The sequence below is a fragment of the Pituophis catenifer genome, unplaced genomic scaffold (assembly GCF_029215685.1).
Source record: "Pituophis catenifer annectens isolate HBS135680 unplaced genomic scaffold, rPitCat1.0.hap2 SCAF_2, whole genome shotgun sequence".
In the NCBI taxonomy this organism is placed as follows: domain Eukaryota; kingdom Metazoa; phylum Chordata; class Lepidosauria; order Squamata; family Colubridae; genus Pituophis; species Pituophis catenifer.
The window spans coordinates 106503806-106522346 of NW_027256882.1; the positions used below are offsets into that span (position 1 = coordinate 106503806).

Consider the following 18541-nt stretch of genomic DNA (forward strand, 5'->3'; position numbering starts at 1 on the left):
TGGCTTATGAATTGGTCAGTGGAAAGTAAAATTGATTCCTTTTTTCAGTATCCATTTTTTTTTGCCAATTACATTGTCATTTTTATAGTATGTCAAATCTGCAATGTCATTACAATTTCTCTTTTCCTTTTCTACATACATTTGCTACATTAAAATATTACCAGATTTTCATGCAAACAACATTAGGAACAATATTCAAACCTGTTTGACCACTTTTAATTCCTTAAGAATCCCTAGTTTTTATTTATTTAAAATGTTTAGTTGCCTCCATTTGAGGCAGTTTACAGATTCAATATATTATCACAAAAGCCATGAAAATGGGAAGTGACAAGCTATGCCAGACCTCTTATTCACATAAAAGAGATTGAAATAAGACACCCATTAAGGTAAACATCACAGAGGTGGTTTAAGTCCAGATTGTTCTGATTCAAATTTTATGCAGTATGCCACTCTGGTTCCTCACCTATTCATATAGGCTACAGTATTACCTCCTTTTAGAGGAATTTCTGTTTCTCCAGTAAAGCATTATTTTAACTAGCAGTCTATATGCAGTTCTGTGCCTTTTATAGTATAAGTTAATTACCTGAAAAATTATTTGACTAAGTAACAATTTTCAAGGTGCCAAGAAAACTAAAAATCGAATTGGTATTTGTTTTAAAGATAGCCAACTGTATCCTTTTCTTCATGGAACTTCCTTTAAAGACTGTTTGAAAGTTGTAATTAGTTACAGCAGCCTTCTGTCAGGAAGCAAAAGTCATTACAGCCACGTACACTGCATTTGTAAGCACTGCATTGGCTTCCAAGTACAATTCAAAATGTTGGTTGCAAAGCATTTCATGGCTCAAGACCAGGTATGTCCAGGATGAGTTTTTGGAAATTTATAGATATGGACAAGGAGTTGTGCTGACCACTGCAAGAAAGTGTAAAGTCATTGTGTTGCTGGAGAAGAATGTGGAGGGCTTGGAGGCACATTCGTCCATATTAAGATTCATCATGAAAGACAAACAGTTTCTGAGAAAGGCAAAGGGATGTCTATAAAAAGAACACAGGAAAGAAGGTGGAAGGAGGAGCCCTGGGAAAAGAGGGTTGACAGCATGTAATATCAATGATCAAGAAAACCAGGAGGCGGTGCCAGTCACTGGAGAATCAATTCAGTCCTTCCCCTGAGGGATGATTCACTTCTGAAGTTTTTCATTCAACATTCAAGCGAAAGGGAAGGAAAGAAGCTTGGGCTTCCATAGATATGAGGAAACTAATGTCTGTCCTGAAGAGAAAAAGGTGTGTTGGTAGTGAGAAGTGTCTCAATGTTGAAAGGAATGGAGTTAGCAATTGTAGGAGAGATACTAGCTGAGCCATGGAGAGGAGTCAAATAGGGATAGTCTAGAATCCCCACATGGGCACAAGACAGCAAAGTTTGACACACACACACACAATGCAGTTGAACCTTATCTAGTCTCACTCAGGTGCAAACCATTAGTCTGAAAATATTCCTGTGTATAGGCTTGAGCAATAAATCAACTAATTGAATTTTTCATGGGTGGACCTGATTGTTTTGTGCCTGACATCAATCTGCAAATCAAACATGACATCAAAAGAAAAGTGTATTTTCTCCCAGATCTGGGATATGATGAAGAGGCAAACTCAATTAGTTAAATCCCATCCTTCTATTTCATGTTGGAATAAATCATACTTAAGAAAGAGCCTGGAAATATTATGAAAAACTATAAGAAGCTAGGCAGGAAGACAAAAGAATTTGGAGCTCAAGAGGTATTTTAATCCAACTGAAGATCATGGCCCAAGAATGGAACGGGTGTCAATCACTTACTTAAGGAATGGTGTTAGGAAGAAAACTTTATACAGTGGAGCAGCCTGCTATTTGGAGTCATGGATGCTCCTCACTGAGATTTTTCAAGGGGATGGTATGAGGACTGTTGCCCTGGATAAAGAGTTCAATTAGAAGTCCAAAGACCTTTCCAGCCTGATGATGGAATTAGTTCACCACAGGAATAACAATAATTAAGATTGTTTAATTATTATTAAACAATAATAATTATATACAGAGAATTGGGATTAGGTTCAAGTATGATAATAGATCAATGCATAGCACTCAGTTCAACACCCACAAACATGTTAGTTTAGCGATAAAAATCCCTACAACCTGCATAATTCTACATAAACTGGTATGTTTTTTCAAGATTTAACATGTTTGAGCAACAGAGACAATCATGATTTTTTTTAAAAGAAGAAACTATATAGGCTATAAAGACCAATAGCAGGAATTGGATTGAATAGATACTTATCCAGCCTCTTCTTCATTATCTCCTGCAAAGAGAAACTACCTCCTTAAATAATTGGTTCTACTCTTTGACTATCTTATAGTTAAGATGTTTCTTCTACAAATCAGTTGAAATTCACATTCTCATAACATATCCAATGTCCTGCACTCTGGAATGAATTGAAAACAAATATTCTTGTACTTTGATCTATCTTCATACATTTCTAATCCCTGATCATCTTCATTACTTTCTCTAAACCTGCACCAATTTCTCTGAATCCTGTTTAAAGAGTGATCCCAAGAACTAAACGTATTTCTACAAGTGGATATGACGTAAGTTGTAGCTGTGCAAATTATATGGAGGATACTTTGCATGGGACAAGCCTGTTTGAGTCACTTTTCAAACAGCTGAGGTAATCATATCCTCTTGAAACTTTGGCATTAATGGTCTTCTCAGCTTATCTGCAGGTACAGGAAACGATTTTGCAAAAAATGATAGAGTAGACTCTTTGTCACAAATCCTTTTGAATGTCTTCTAGGAAAGTATACAGTCAGGTCCAGAAATATTGGGACATCAACACAATTCTAACATCTTTGGCTCTATACACCACCACAATGGAGTTGGAATGAAACAAACAAACACAATGTGCGTTAACTGCAGACTGTCAGCTTTAATTTGAGGGTATGTACATCCAACTCAGGTGAACCGTGTAGGACTTACAGCAGTTTGTATATGTGCCTCCCACTTGTTAAGGGACCAAAAGTAATGGGACAATTGGCTTCTCAGCTGTTCCATGGCCAGGTGTGTGATATTCCCTCATTACCCCAATTACAATGTGCAGATAAAAGGCCCAGAGTTCATTTCAAGTGTGCTATTTGCATTTGGAATCTGTTGCTGTCAACTTTCAAGATGAGAACCAAAGAGCTGTCACTATCAGTGAAGCAAGCCATCATTAGGCTGAAGAAACAAAACAAACCCATCAGAGAGATAGCAAGAACATTAGGCATGGCCAAAACAACTGTTTGAAACATTCTCAAAAAGAAGGAATGCACCGGTGAGCTCAGCAAGACCAAAAGACCTGGGAGACCATGGAAAACAAGTGTGGTGGATGACCGAAGAATTCTTTCCCTGGTGAAGAAAACATCCTTCACAACAGTTGGCCAGATCAAGAACACTCTCCAGGAGGTAGGTGTATGTGTGTCAAAGTCAACAATCAAGAGAAGACTTCACCAGAGTGAATACAGAGGGTTCACCACAAGATGTAAACCATTGGTGAGCTTCAAAAACAGGAAGGCCAGATTAGAGTTTGCCAAACAACATCTAACAAAGCCTTCACAGTTCTGGAACAAGATCCTATGGACAGATGAGACCAAGATCAACTTGTACCAGAGTGATGGGAAGAGAAGAGTATGGAGAAGGAAAGGAATTGCTCATGATCCTAAGCATACCTCCTCATCAGTGAAGCATGGTGGTGGTAGTGTCATGGCGTGGGCATGTATGGCTGCCAATGGAACTGGTTCTCTTGCATTTATTGATGATGTGACTGCTGACAAAAGCAGCAGGATGAATTCTGAAGTGTTTTGGGCAATATTATCTGCTCACATTCAGCCAAATGCTGCAGAACTCATTGGACGGCGCTTCACAGTGCAAATGGACAACGACCCAAAGCATACTGCAAAAGCAACCAAAGAGTTTTTGAAGGGACAGAAGTGGAATGTTATGCAATGGCCAAGTCAATCACCTGACCTGAATCCCATTGAGCATGCATTTCACTTGCTGAAGACAAAATTGAAGGGAAAATGCCCCAAGAACAAGCAGGAACTGAAGACAGTTGCAGTAGAGGCCTGGCAGAGCATCACCAGGGATGAAACCCAGCGTCTGGTGATGTCTATGTGTTCCAGACTTCAGGCTGTGATTGACTGCAAAGGATTTGCAACCAAGTATTAAGAAGGGAAAGTTTGATTTATGATTATTATTCTGTCCCATTACTTTTGGTCCCTTAACAAGTGGGAGGCACATATGCAAACTGCTGTAAGTCCTACACCGTTCACCTGAGTTGGATGTACATACCCTCAAATTAAAGCTAACAGTCTGCAGTTAACGCACATTGTGTTTGTTTCATTCCAACTCCATTGTGGTGGTGTATAGAGCCAAAGATGTTAGAATTGTGTCGATGTCCCAATATTTCTGGACCTGACTGTAGATGACCTGAAAAGTATTTATGGCAAATCTTTAGGAAAGGGTTATTACCTCAAGAGAGTTACGGTTTGCTTATGCTTCACTGTACTTTCACACAGACTTATTCTCTTTTGAGTAAAAAGAACAAATTCAAAGCATGCTGTATGACAGAGAGCCAATTACTAGTTTTTAAGAAATTACAATTTAAATAATGCTTTATGCAAATATACATGGCTAGTGGTGAGGAAATATTAAGGGAATCCTCGATTTAACCCAGCCTTTTTTATTTCACAGTTTAAATCAACTTGATTTAAATGAATTTATCCTGATTTTTTTAAAAAAGTATTTAAGCTGTGCAGTTACTCAAGAGGCTGGGTGGTGTAGGTAGCAAAGAATGTCTGTTGTGGAAGAGCTTGATGTTACCATGGAAAACTTAGTTAGCTTCCAGAATGCAACTGTTTTCACAATAGGTTAAAACACACACAAACACATACACTGTGTTTAGTATCTTTTCATTTTTATTATTTTAGTATTAGCCCTTTTTAACATTTATTGCTTTGTCTTTCATTTTTAAATTTTATTTGCTGCCTTGAGTGCTTGCCTGGGTTGAAAGCAAAGTCAGTCAAATAAATAAATATCTGTAAATTACTTCTGTTTTAAAACATTTTTTTTTAACTTTGTAACATTCCTAAAGCCCCATACTATGTTACTCTGTTTCGATTAGCAATATTAAAGGTGCTACTAATAATTATATTAAACATTATTTATTATGGGATTCAGAAAGCAGGTTTATTGAGGAAAGCCATGGAAATTTAATACTCTTTACTATAATGAAAACAAGAGTTCAAAGATGTTAAAGTAGGATAAACATATCTACTGTAAAAATGGATAAATCTGTTAATTTTAGTTTCATTCAATCTTTTCAAGGAGTTTTTGCCCCAATCTCATTTCTATTTTTTTTTTAAATTGTTTTAAAGACTATACAGAAGTCCAAAACAATTTTTAGAACTTGGAGAAGAGCAAATTCCTTAATACCCAAGACTGCAAGACCTCCCTCTAACAGTTGTAGCTATTATCTGCTAGCATGTAGACTGCTACATTTTGAACCAGTTGCAGTTTCTGAGTACTCTTCAAAAACGACCTGTTGAAAAAGCATTGTAGGGGCTTGGAGCTAGCAAAACAGGTGGTTGAGCTTATCTAAAGAGCACTCCATCCACTTCAACCAAATTCATAGGCTGAAATAAACTCCATTTCACATGGCAAGACATTTCCCAATTACCACTTCAGAATTTTTCCATAAAGAAATAAGACTTGAGTGAATTAGAACTCTCTAATTCACTCTGAGAGAGAGGGAGGGAGGGGGAGAGGGAGAGGGAGAGGGAGAGGGAGAGGGAGGGAGAGAGAGAGAGAGAGAGAGAGAGAGAGAGAGAGAGAGAGAGAGAGAGAGAGAAGCAAAGATTACTGGTTCGTGCCATTTCATTCAGATAAAGTTCTCTTGTCGAGTGTCTCATGCCTAACCCATCCCCCCCTTTTACTGCTTGTACAGCAGATTGTTTAAACAAGCTCTCTCTTCCTGAGCTTCTTTTCTCCAGAGCATAGTGCTTTCCTAAAAATGTGCTAACAAAATAACAAGCTCAGCTCTGTGAACCTAACGCACTGACTAGAATAGCAGGCTCACAGTAGCTGCCCGAAACTGACCAGACCTTAATCAGTTTGGTACTGAAGGCTTTTGTTGTAGTAAATGCACTGATTAGTCTGAAAATATTTTTAATTACTAATTATTGCTGGTGTATTTGTGAACAGTAGCTATTTGAGGTACTTGCTAAATGAGGATTACCTGTATTTCTTGTGTACAAAACTACCCAATCAACACAAGAATCTAGGTGGCTAACAGTCAGTGGTACAAAAACAGTAGTAACACATTGAAATAAATGCACAATGCATCATAATATGCCTGAATGAGCCCATAAAATTCACATCCGATCATCATACCAAGATAAACTAGTGTAGCATCCTGATCCAATATGTGGCGGAGAAGCTTTCTGTCCTCCAAATAAGGGTGACAAAAGCTCCAAACAGGAAGTGAAAAAAGCATGAGTGACAATATGTATTTATCTCCTTCATCTTCATGGCTTAGGCTGTATAGCTATTTTGTGACCAAAAAAAGGACCAAGCTCAAGAAGACCCAAACTGTCAAACAACTGCAGTTACCTCACATGCTAGTAAGATAAAGCTCAAGATTCTGTCACCCAAATTTCACCAAACCATGGAACAAGAACTACCAGATGTACAAGTTAGATTCTGAAGAGGCAGAAGCACCCAGAGCCACATGGTGAATACCCAATAGTAAAAGTAACAACCACCGATGCCAGAAGCAGAATTCAGGTTATTATTGACCAAATTCTGGAAAATGATGGCCAGTGGCTAGAAGTAATTAAACACCACCTAATTAAAAAAAAACCACACAAAATATTTTTATTGATATTGTATTACTTACTCATTAATGATCAAATCTGGAGCAAAACACAGTAGACTTCCATTAGACTGTTTATATGATCTCCATCCTAGAGCAAAAGCCATCAGAAACATCCACGAATACTGCAGTAGAGTCATCTGGTCATCTAGATGCAAGTTTCTGAAGCCTGTTTGAAAATAAAAGTGGAGCCTCTGGACATTATAATTGAAGTACTGCTTACCCAAAATATTGTTTTCATATCCATAATGGTTTCTTAAGAAATTACTTTGTTAAAAGGATTGTTTAAAAACCAAGAGTGGGGAACCTACAGTCTTTGGCCTAATATCAAATGTGCACTGAATAGACAAAGAGTGAAATCAGCCTTTTGAATAAGAGCAATTATTCCTCTGATTTCTTGGGAGAAAGAAGGAAAGAAGGAAGGAAGAGTGATGGTTAATATGAGGTTCCCACGGATTATCTCCAAGGTAATGCAAACTATGCCAAAAACAAAGTCACTCCTTCCCCCCCACCCCTTCAACTCTATATTAGGGATCATATCACTTACCTGGTATTGCCTTTGCCCATTTCACTGCAGCAACCACTTGTCTTCCACCTAACATATTGAGAGTTGACATTATGCGCCAAGTTGTGTCTGGTATTGTGCTGTCATAGCCTGAAAACATCACTTCTGGCTCAATGACTTCCAGTAGGGAAACTAGGGTAGGAGTCAGCTGTGGCAGTGTGGCAGGAACTATAGCTTTGTTTGTGGGATTTTCAGCAGTATCCCTTCCTGCAGGCACGCTGGATTGTTGAATTCCTTTTATTTTCTTTTTTGTCTTTCGTGCTAGAACGTTATTAGAAAAGAAAATTTTAAAAAAGCAAAAACATAAAAAATATTCTGTTTCAACACCACGGACATTCAATTGACTTAAAGTTTTATTTGTATGAACAAAAGATGAAGCCAGCAATTATATTTGAAGAGAAACACTGCAATGGGGAGAATTAACAAAGCAAGAAACAAATAAAAATATTTTGTGTCTAGCAGTTTCAATAAGCTCTTCTAATAGTAAATAATTATGAAACAAAATGTAAGGGACAGCATAATCTAACAACATATATGCTGTAGAGCTGGGCATCTTCTATTAAAGAATAAAATTTTGAAACATGAATTATACAAAACTGAAGACTGACTGCTGTATAGTCAAAACTGAAAATTTTCCTTGTCAATTCATAATACTTTACTTAAATCATAGATAAAATGTGCTAGATACACTGCTTAAATTATTGCCTCACAAATAGTAGTCTGTAATTTGTAAAGCAATTATTTCATCAGTATGACTTTTCACTTTTTATGTACGTACTCCTAAAAACAGAATATTAATGCATGAAAGAGCCATCTCTCACTAGACAATTAGATAGGAAGACAGTTCCAATTTTCTATATATGGCGGTGATGTAAATTATATCACAGGAATCACACTGGTATGCACATTTCCCTGATCTAATTATTTCCTCTACCTGGTTATCTGCCAAGCAACAAATACAAAAAGCAAAGAGATGGTCTTTATGTAGTGCCTGTTATTATTCATTGTAAAAGGACCTGCTATTTATTTTGTAATACCAAGAATACATAAAAGTACAAAAGGTCCAACTAATCATCATGACTACTATCTATTAGTTAGATGCCACTCATTCAGGTTCAGCTTTTTCTCTGCATAAGTATACAATTACCATCTTGCCCTCTCTTCAGTAATACTTACTCTCTTCAGTAATACTTTGAATTTCTTACAAAGATGTTCCAATAATCTCTTATGATGGCATACGCCCACTTTATTCAGAGTCAATGTTGTCTTCTTCCCTCAGATTTGACAATTGCATTTCCCCCCCTACTTTATCATTTGGTTATGGTGCATATTCAAAGCACACAAGTTTCTTCTTACAGAGAAGAGTCGGTCTTTATTTGGTCTAGGGCTGCCTGACAAGAGTTTTCTTTTCATCCATGGTATTCTTTCATCATTCTCTTATTCTGTTTCAGGATCCAGCTTTCACAATTGTACACTACTTCTGGAAAGATCATTTTTTAATTACTCTCATCTCTTGGAACATTTTCCTTTCATGATCTTGCCTGAATTTGTCATTGCCTTCATTTTAAGATTAATTTCTATGCTTTCTAGCATGCAGTTTCTTTATTTTTGAGGACAAGAAAATTAAAGCCAGTACTGTGCCTACCTTCTCTTCTTTGTTGTAGTCCACAATGTCACTAAGCACACAATATGATATTATTTTTTATCATTTAATGTTTAATATTACTGTGATTTTTCAACAAATTGTTCCAGTCTTATTACTTTCAACTAACAAAATAGTGTCTGCATATCCCCATTCTTACTGTTTTTTTTAACCAGCAGTTCTCTACTCCCTCTGGCAATTTCTTCTGATCCCATTCTTCTAATTTATTCTCTGTGTAAGTTAAATAAATATGAGGAGAATATGCATCTTTGTTTCACTCCCACCCCTAATTTGAACCATTTCTCCAAATTAAGTACTTATAGTAGCTTCTTTTTTACTGTAATTATTCCTCACAAAAAATATAAATGCATTCTGCCACAATCATTAGTCTTAAAACATTCTACATTCTGGCTTCATCGACAGGAATGTGCTATACTAAGTAATACTCTATTATCTATGTTAAGTTAGCTAAGGCAGTCCTACATTTTCTGAAATCTGTTCATTATTTATTTATTTATCAAATTCCTACATCAGGGATGTTAAGCTGGAGGCCCGCAGGCTGGATGCATCACATGCAGGACATGCCCACCCCAGGAAAAAAAACATTGTAAAATGTCATGTGACGGCAATGTGACGCTGTGAGTTTGACACCCGTGGTCTACATTGTCCATCTCACCTAAGTGGGCAGCTTACAATTTAGCATTTCTTTCTTCACATCTGGTTCTATTATTTAAGATTTTACAAGTTTCCTTGTGTTAGGAATTAATATAATGGTGCAGTAATTTGTGCATTTCTTACAACTCTTTTCTTTGGTACACACTGAATTTTCCCAGTTGTTAGGCCACAGTCTTGTTCCTTGTTAATATGAAACTGCTGGCAGTTCAACTATTCTTTCTTTTGTAACTTTATTCAATGGGCAATTTCATCTATTCTTGCAACCTTCCTATTTGACAGCTGACTCACTGCTTATTATATTTCACTTTCTAGTAGAAGTGGTCCCAGACTATATTGTTTCACTATTTATAAATATTATTCACATTCAATGCTCCTATCTGTAAAGGGTTTTAATCTTTCCATCTTTATTCTCATTTGCCTCTATTGGTTAACTTCCATGATTACTCTTAAATATTTTTATCTTAATTTTTTTATTTTTATTTTTATTTTTGTATTTCTGTATTTTATATTTTGATAAATTAATTAAAAAAATGTGAAAGTGATTTTTCTGATCCCCTTTCTTATTATTTGTTGACATTTTTGATATTATTGTTTCTTATTTGAGATGGAAATTTACATTCAGTCACTGTATCTTTTTATTCCACTAGACTTTTGTTCTCTGTCCTATTCTGATTATGAAAACAGGTTGCTGTGAAAGCCACTTGGATCTTTTCTGCTTTGAAATTTTTGATTCCTCTTCCATTCTTCATATTTTTAAGGCATACTCCGTGTGTGTGTGTGTGAGAGAGAGAGAGAGAGAGGGGGGGAGAGAAAGGGGGGATAGAGAGAGAGAGAGAGAGAGGTGTTAAGCTACTGAAGTAGGAACTGGGAGTTCTAGTCCTGCCTTGGGCATGAAAACCGTCTGCTTGATGTTGGACCAGTCGCTCAGTCTTAGCCCATAATGTCAGGCTCAGGTGACAAGCTGGTTGGTCAATTCCTGGGGCAACCAATGCTTGGTTGATCTGAAAAAGTTTACCCAAATTTGCAGAAAAAAATGCTAGGAAGAACAAAAGTATTGATTTTTTATTTTTGTGTCTATAATCTCCGTGGAGTATCTTGCTGACACATCTACTGTACTGTATTTAATTAACAAGTTTAATCCATACATCTGACATCAACAATTCATGGTCTGTTCCAAAATTGGAAGGGGTTTTGCCAACTGGATTGCATTTTTCCATCATCTGTTTCCTATTATGTAGTCTGTTTGAGTCCAATATTGTCCATGCAGTTACAATGTATTGTGTGTTGTCTATGTAATATAAGGCAAATGTGTTTAGTGTATAGCAGTGATGGTGAAGCTTTTCCTCGAATGCCAAACGCGCAGGTGAGACAGTGTATGCACGTCTGCCGACACCAATAATGCAATGCCACCCACAGACCCCATCCCCCGCACGTGCATGCATGTGTGACTCCCCGCGCGACCCCCACCCCCACACACGTGACCCCTGTGCTCCCCCTGCAACCCCGTTTTGGTGCTAGCAGGCCTCCCTGAAGCCTCCTGGAACCAAAAATGGGGCACGGGGGGGCACGACACACCCATACATGCGCATGACCCCCTGCACGTGCGACCCCCCCCACCCGCTGCACATGCATGCGTGTCTCCCGGCAGAGACTTGAAAATCAGTTGGCCGGCGGGAGGTGTGCGGGCATGCGTGGTGGAGTTGACCTGGGTGTCGGCTTGTGTGCCTGCAGAGATGGCTCCACGTGCCACCTGTGGCACACGTGCCATAGGTTCGCCATCACAGGTGTATAGTCTATGTAATCCGAGGCAAATGTGTATAGTGTACACATTTACATAATCTGAGGCAAATGTTGCTAATAAACAAAAAAATATTTTTAATAAAATTCTATTATCCCCTACATTATTACATCTAGTCAGCCCATTTTTTTCTTTTGATTCCCCATCTTCTGCCATTCCAACTACCCATACTATAACTAAAACGGACGTTGCTTACCTGAACGTCCCTTCTCGACGCGCAGCTGGAGAATCCAAAGCTTCGGGTAGTTCAGTAGTTGGGTAGCCTACACTGAGTGTGTTCCTTTAAGAGATTTCTCTTCAGACACGCCCACTTGCTCAACAGAGTCCCAGTTTTGTTCACGAAGTAAGGAGCAGTAGAGCGTAAGGAAGAAATGTTCAGCAGCCAAGCTGGGAGGGTTGGATTCTCCAGCTGCGCGTCGAGAAGGGACGTTCAGGTAAGCAACGTCCGTTCTCCAACGCGCAGCTTGGAGAATCCAAAGCTTCGGGATTTACCCAAGCAAGTTCAGACAGGGAGGGAAACTGGCTGCTGCACGTCCTCTGAAGAGTTGCATACAGCTTGGAGCACCCGGCGGCCAAAGTATGCCTCCACCGAGGCAAAGAAGTCCACCTTGTAGTGCCTGATGAAGGGATTCAAGGATGACCAGGTAGCCGCTCTGCAGATGTCAGAGACGGAGGCATTAGTGGCCCAGGCGGCCGTGGTGGCGGCGCTCCTGGTGGAGTGTGGAAGGATTCTCTGCGGAACCGGTCTGTTCCGAGCTGAATAAGCCCTGGAGATGCAGGATTTAATCCATCTCCCAATTGTTGTGGAAGAAACCTTCCGGCCCATGGAAGCGGGCAGAAAAGAAATAAAGAGCGATTCAGATTTCCGGAAATGCTCCGTTCTTTTAATATATCTGCGCAGGGCCCGTCGGACATCTAAGAGGTGCCAGTTTGCTTCCCGAGGATGTTGAGGTTCGGGGCAGAAGTCCGGTAGGATTAATTCCTGGGCTCGATGGAATGAGGAATTTACTTTAGGCAGAAACGAGGGGTCTAGTCTCAGTACCACACGATTTGTGTGAAAGACACAGAGGTCGCTTCTCACGGATATGGCCGCGAGTTCAGATATACGGCGAGCCGAAGTAACTGCGACCAGGAATGCTACCTTAAGTGTCAGAAAACAGAGGCTGATGGAAGCGAGAGGCTCAAATGGAGGATGCATGAGGCCTGAAGGACCAGAGTCAAATCCCAGGTCGGGTAGCGATGTATAACAGGTGGGCGCAGGTTGGTTGCCCCTCGAAGAAAGGCGCAAATCGTAGGGTCCTGAGAGAGAGGAAGCGTTGCGGAAGCAGAAAGGACAGTACTTAGAGCAGCAACCTGGCGACGAAGAGTGTTAGGCGCAAGGTGCTTGTCCATACCTTCCTGAAGGAATCCCAACACTTCAGGAACGGAAGCAGACGTTGGGTCCAGGTGGGATTTAGCACACCAGGAACAGAAGGAGGTCCAAATTGCATTGTAAATGCGGCACGTTGACAGCCGCCTGGACGCCTGAATAGTGGGAATCACATTGCTAGGTACGTTGACTCTCCTTAGCAAGATCCTCTCAAGCGCCAGGTGGTCAACTGCAACCACTGCGGATCTGGGTGCAGAATGACCCCCTGGCTGAGGACGACCCTGTCCCCTGGAATCCGCCACGGCCGTGCCACCGACAGGTCCATCAAATCCGCAAACCAGGACCTCCGAGGCCAGTGGGGTGCGACCAGAACGACGTCGGCCCTGTCTTGTATTATCCTGCGGATTAGATGAGGAAGGAGCGGCAGAGGGGGAAAGGCTTAAAGGAGACCCCGGGGCCAGGAAGAGGCGAGGGCGTCGACTCCCTCTGCCTGAGGACACTGGTACCGGGTGAAGAATCTGGGAAGGTGTGTGTTGTCGCGGCTGGCAAATAGATCGACCAGAGGCATGCCGAATCTGCGAACGATCTCGGCGAACAGATCCGGGTGAAGGCGCCACTCGGCATGGTCCAGGTGTTGCCTGCTGAGCCAGGCCGCTGTGATGTTTGTGGTCCCAGCAATGTGCTCCGCTACTAGGGACAGGACATGCGCCTCCGCCCAGATCAGAAGCAGGGTCGTTTCCTCCATGAGTGGTCCCGAGCGGGTCCCCCCTTGGCGGTTCATGTGCGCCTTTGCTGTTACATTGTCCGTGCGTATCAGGACATGGTGCCCTGACACAATCTGCTGGAATCGTTGGAGGGAGAGGCGAATCGCACGGAGCTCCAGCCAGTTGATCCCTTTGCGACGATCCTCTGTTGACCACGTACCCTGGGCAATGTGAGAGAGAAGATGACCTCCCCATCCCATCAGGCTGGCGTCCGTTGTCACTACCAGGCGCTGTAGGTTCTGGAAGTAGCAGCCCTGCTGTAGACTTTGGGAAGACCACCAGAGGAGACCTTGAGACCTCTGGCGGGAGGGATACTCGTGCGGAAGAGTTGCTTCTTCTGGCCCTCTGAAAGGGGAGGAAGAACCATTGGAGGTGGTGGGAGTGAAACCTCACCCAAGGGACGACGGACAGGCAGGATATCATTTTGCCGAGAAGGCGGGACAGGAGCAGCAATGTCACCCTCCGAGAGGAAAGGACCTGGGATGTTAATGACTGGAGACTGGAGCACCGGTCCGGTGACAGGAACACCTGGCCCTTCACTGAATCTATTACTGTCCCGAGGTGAAGAATTCGAGTAGTGGGCTATAATTGGCTCTTCGGAATGTTGAGGGAGAAGCCATGATGACGAAGACAGCGACACACCACTCCTAGGTCCCGAGAGGCCCGGGCCGGGGAAGGGGAGAGCACCAGGATATCGTCCAAGTAGCAGTGGAGCCGTACCGGATGTTGATGTAAGTGGGCTGCCACTGCTGCCAGGAGCTTCGTAAAGGTCCTGGGGGCGGAGGAGAGGCCGAAGAGCATAGCCCTGTATTGGAAATGCCTGTTGTCGTAGGCAAAACGGAGGTAACGATGATGGGACGGTCGTATTGGTACGTGGAGGTACGCCTCTTTCAAACCGATAGAGGTCATCCAGTCCGATGGTCGAATGGAAGCCAAAATCGAGCGGAGGGACTCCATTTTGAACTGATGGTATATGATAAATTCGTTCAGCCTCTTGAGGTCTAAGATGCCTCTGTGACCCCCCGACGCTTTGGGGACCAGGAAGAAAATTGAGTAGAAGCCGGTCCCGCGATGTTGGGGGGGAACCGGTTCTATGGCTTGAATTTGGAGCAGGTGATGGATTTCTGCCTCCATTAGTTGGCGCTTGTCCAAGTTGGGCGAAAGAGGGCATTGGACAAAGTGCGAGGGGGGACGGGAACGAAATTCCAGGGTAAGGCCCAGTCGGATTGTCTGGAGCACCCATGCGTCCGTTGTAGAAGTCTCCCACTGAGAGAGAAAATGAGTCAGACGGCCGCCAATGGGAAGGTGGGTGTAGTCATTTTCCTCTTCTAAAGGCACGGGAGCCTGTGCCTCGAAAGGGCCATTTGGGTGCTGGAGCCTTTCGTCCACGGTCTCTGAAGGAAGGTCTATCGAAGGAGCGGTCGAACCCTTGAGAGTAGGATCTAGAAGAGAAGGACCCCGAAGGTCCGGCGTCATTCCGAAAGGGCTGCCTGGTGGAGTAGGACGACGGTTTTCGATCTGCTCTTTTGTAAGAGGATGGCATTACCTTCCGTTTATCCTTGTCCTTGACAAGGATGGGGTCCAAAGCTTCCCCAAAGAGATGGGAACCTTTGTATGGAGTTGAGGCGAGGCGCCATCTAGACTTTGCATCAGCTCTCCAATTTTTAAGCCACAATAAACGGCGAGATGTAACGGATGACACCAGGGCGTGCGAAGCAAACTTCGCGGCATTAAGCAAAGCGTCCGCCGTGTATTCAGTAGCCGCCACCAGTTTGTTGACATCCTGGCGGAGGTGTGAATCTTCAGGAGGGAGGCGCTCCTGAAGTTGTCTGAGCCAAATTAGGGATGCACGGCTGAAGAAGGAAGCCGAGGTGGCAGCCCTAACTGCCCACGCAGCCGCATTGTGTGTACGACAAAAGTTAAACTCAGCTTTCCGATCTTCTGAGCGCAACCTGTCAGCGACATCGTTGGAGATTACCGAGGAAGCAGTCAGATTAGCCACTGGGGCGTCTACAGTTGGCAACTGAAGAAGTTCCTGGAGACTAGGTGCCGAACAGTAAAGTTTTTTGTCTAGACCCGATGGGGCGGGTAACGAGGAGGGCGTAGACCAGGAGCGTTGGACCACCTCAGAAAAGAGCTGTGGGCACGGAATGAAATCCGGCTCCGGCTTGGGCACCGTGAACAAGGCCTCATGTTGTTGAGAAGAACCAGGCTGATCAACCTGTGGGGTGGGATCAGCCATTTTCATGGCCAACTTGGCCTTGTGCAAAAGTGACTTAAATAACGAGGGCCTGAACAGGCCAGAGAAGGCCGGCTTTTCAGCATCATCGGATAAGTCCATATCCAACAGGTCGGCCTCTTCCTCCTCCGAAGATGACTCCTCGCCGTGTCCATAGTTTGGATGAGAACCGGACACGTGTGTCATGGCGGGATACTGGATAGGGACCGGCTGCGAGGCCCGGGCCAGAGGCGGAGGAGGAAGATATCGTGGCTGAGGCCAAGCAGCATATGGCGCTGAATGCTGAGAGCTTGCTGCCAGGGTGTGGGTAACAGTCTCAGATATGATCTGTTGAATGTCATAAGAAGATGGCGGTGGGGCCGGCTCCGTGGCACGCAATCCCGCAGCTGTGGGAGTAAAAGTCGCCTCCGGCTGAGACCTCCGAGACTGAGAGGTGTTGCACGAGAGGTCCACTGGTCCCATGCAGTGGGTCGGAATTGCCTCAGGGAAACATTCCATGTCAGGCTGTCGATACAAAGGCTGTAGTGGCAGTTGATCAGCCTGATGGATGGGCTGAATACAAGCTTCAGCCACAGCCTGATTGAACTGGTTGCGTGCTTTCTCAAATTGTCGTTCCAGGGCTTTGTGTCTCCTGGAAGCATCCTTGTCTGCAGTGGACGAAGATTTGGCCTTTTTGGAAATTGGAGCGCCAGATGAAGACGATGTATGTGAAGAATGTTTGCGGGACTTTTTACGCTGCCTGTTCTGTTCCAGGTGATGTTCAGGGGAACTGTGGATGTCCTTTAGTTCTGATGAGAGATCACGTTCTGCCATATTAGGACAGGGGCTGGTATCAACAAAAGAAGTGGTTGTATTATTTTCTTCTTTTGGCTTATATATATATATATATATTATTATTGATAAACCGATATGAATATTAACACTAAGTAAGTATTCTTTTTTTTTTTTTTTTGTAAACAGGTATCAACTGAGGATCAGACAGAAGAGGAAGAACAGGACAAAAAAACAGCAGGTAAGTCCAGCAGGAGAGGAGGGGGGTGGGGGGAGCACTAGAAATCCAACAGATTGCTCCACAGAAAATAAGCTATTGAGGCCTGAAATTGTCAGCAGGATGAAGACTGGTTTCTAGCAGTCAATTGCGCAGGCGCGAAACAGTTGCTGGGCAGAAATGGCAGCCGTTGAAACCACTTTCCCTTAGGCCGAAAGGGAATAGCGCCAGGCGAGACTGTCAGGCAAACGGTAATAGGCTTGCTAGAGAAAAACCCCTTCCTCCGCGGCTCCTTTGAAGATTGCAGTGAACAGGCAGGCAGGGGGTCTTGAATGTGTGCGAGACCCGTCGGGAGAGCCGGCAATTTAAGCGCGAGCTGCCACTAAGCGCAGCTCCCAGCGCTGAGGTGGCAAAAATGGTGCGCAACTGTCAAAGGCCTCCCAGCGCCGCTGCCTAGACACCAGAGAAAGGCGAGGCTGCAGTTATACGGAGAGAAGGCAGCAGGGGCCTCAAAAGCGCTCCCAGCGCTGCGTAGAACAAGCGGGACAGGAAGAAACCTGCTGCGACTTCAAAGGGGCGCCTTGACGATCGAAGGGACGACAGGAGGAGGCTTTGGCGATTTCCCTGAGGCGAGAGAGCGTGCGATCACTCAGAAGTGATCCAAACGCTAAGTCCAGTCCCAGAGACAATGAGAGAGCGCCGCTGAGAGCAGGGCGACAATCTCAAGCCGCAAGAGTTCAAATTAAGTCCAAAACGGCGGGGGCGGTATTGCCGGCAGGCCGGGAAACCTACCCACACGCCTGCGGCTATTAAACGAAGCAGAGAGTCAGGCAATTGGCCGCGCTTTCAAAGGAAGGGCAAACTGTCAATCACAGTCTGCCTGAGACAGCAGGCAGACTCACCCCCGGCAAAACCAAACGAAGAGAAGAAAAAGGTGCTGAAAATAATGCAGAGAAAAACTTGAAGAATCCAAAGCTTCAGGAATAAGGTTTAGTAGATTAACAGAGAAATTTTCAGACAGTGTCACAGGCTCAACTGAGTGAACTAAACTGGGACTCTGTTGAGCAAGTGGGCGTGTCTGAAGAGAAATCTCTTAAAGGAACACACTCAGTGTAGGCTACCCAACTACTGAACTACCCGAAGCTTTGGATTCTCCAAGCTACGCGTTGGAGAACAGTTCCCTGAAGTTGCCTGATGTATTTCTTACAATTTGCCATAACATTTTTCAATGTCTTCCTTCCATAGTAGGTGCATATATTTTCCAGAAACTAAAATTTAATGAATATCCACTAATTTTAATACATACAATACTATAATTTATTTATAATTTATAACCAAGCATATAGCTAGTGGTGGAATGGGTCTCTGACTTGTTTAATGTATGGCTGAAAACTGTATCTGTGTTTGACAACAGGAAGACTGTCATCACACTCATGTCAGAAGCACTGAGGCACTTCCAGGATTAGCCAGTGACATCGTCATTGCCCAGGGGACACTCAGTTGGGGGTTCCTTTCACATTCCACAGCAGCACTCAGGTTTTAACACGGGCTTCCTAACTTCCAACCCAGCCTCC

At 43.1% G+C, this 18541-nt stretch overlaps 1 protein-coding gene across 2 annotated transcripts in view; it reads right to left on the bottom strand.

Annotated features, from left to right (window-relative positions):
- The window catches only part of NR3C1 (nuclear receptor subfamily 3 group C member 1), a 71812-nt gene that overhangs the window by 11853 nt on the left and 41418 nt on the right, over positions 1–18541 (bottom strand). For both annotated transcript variants that reach the window (XM_070937342.1, XM_070937343.1), the window contains exons 5-6: positions 7475–7753; positions 6952–7096 (exon numbers count right to left, since the gene is read on the bottom strand). In XM_070937342.1, the coding sequence (XP_070793443.1) occupies positions 6952–7096; positions 7475–7753 (424 nt within the window). The remainder of the gene's footprint in view (positions 1–6951; positions 7097–7474; positions 7754–18541) is intronic.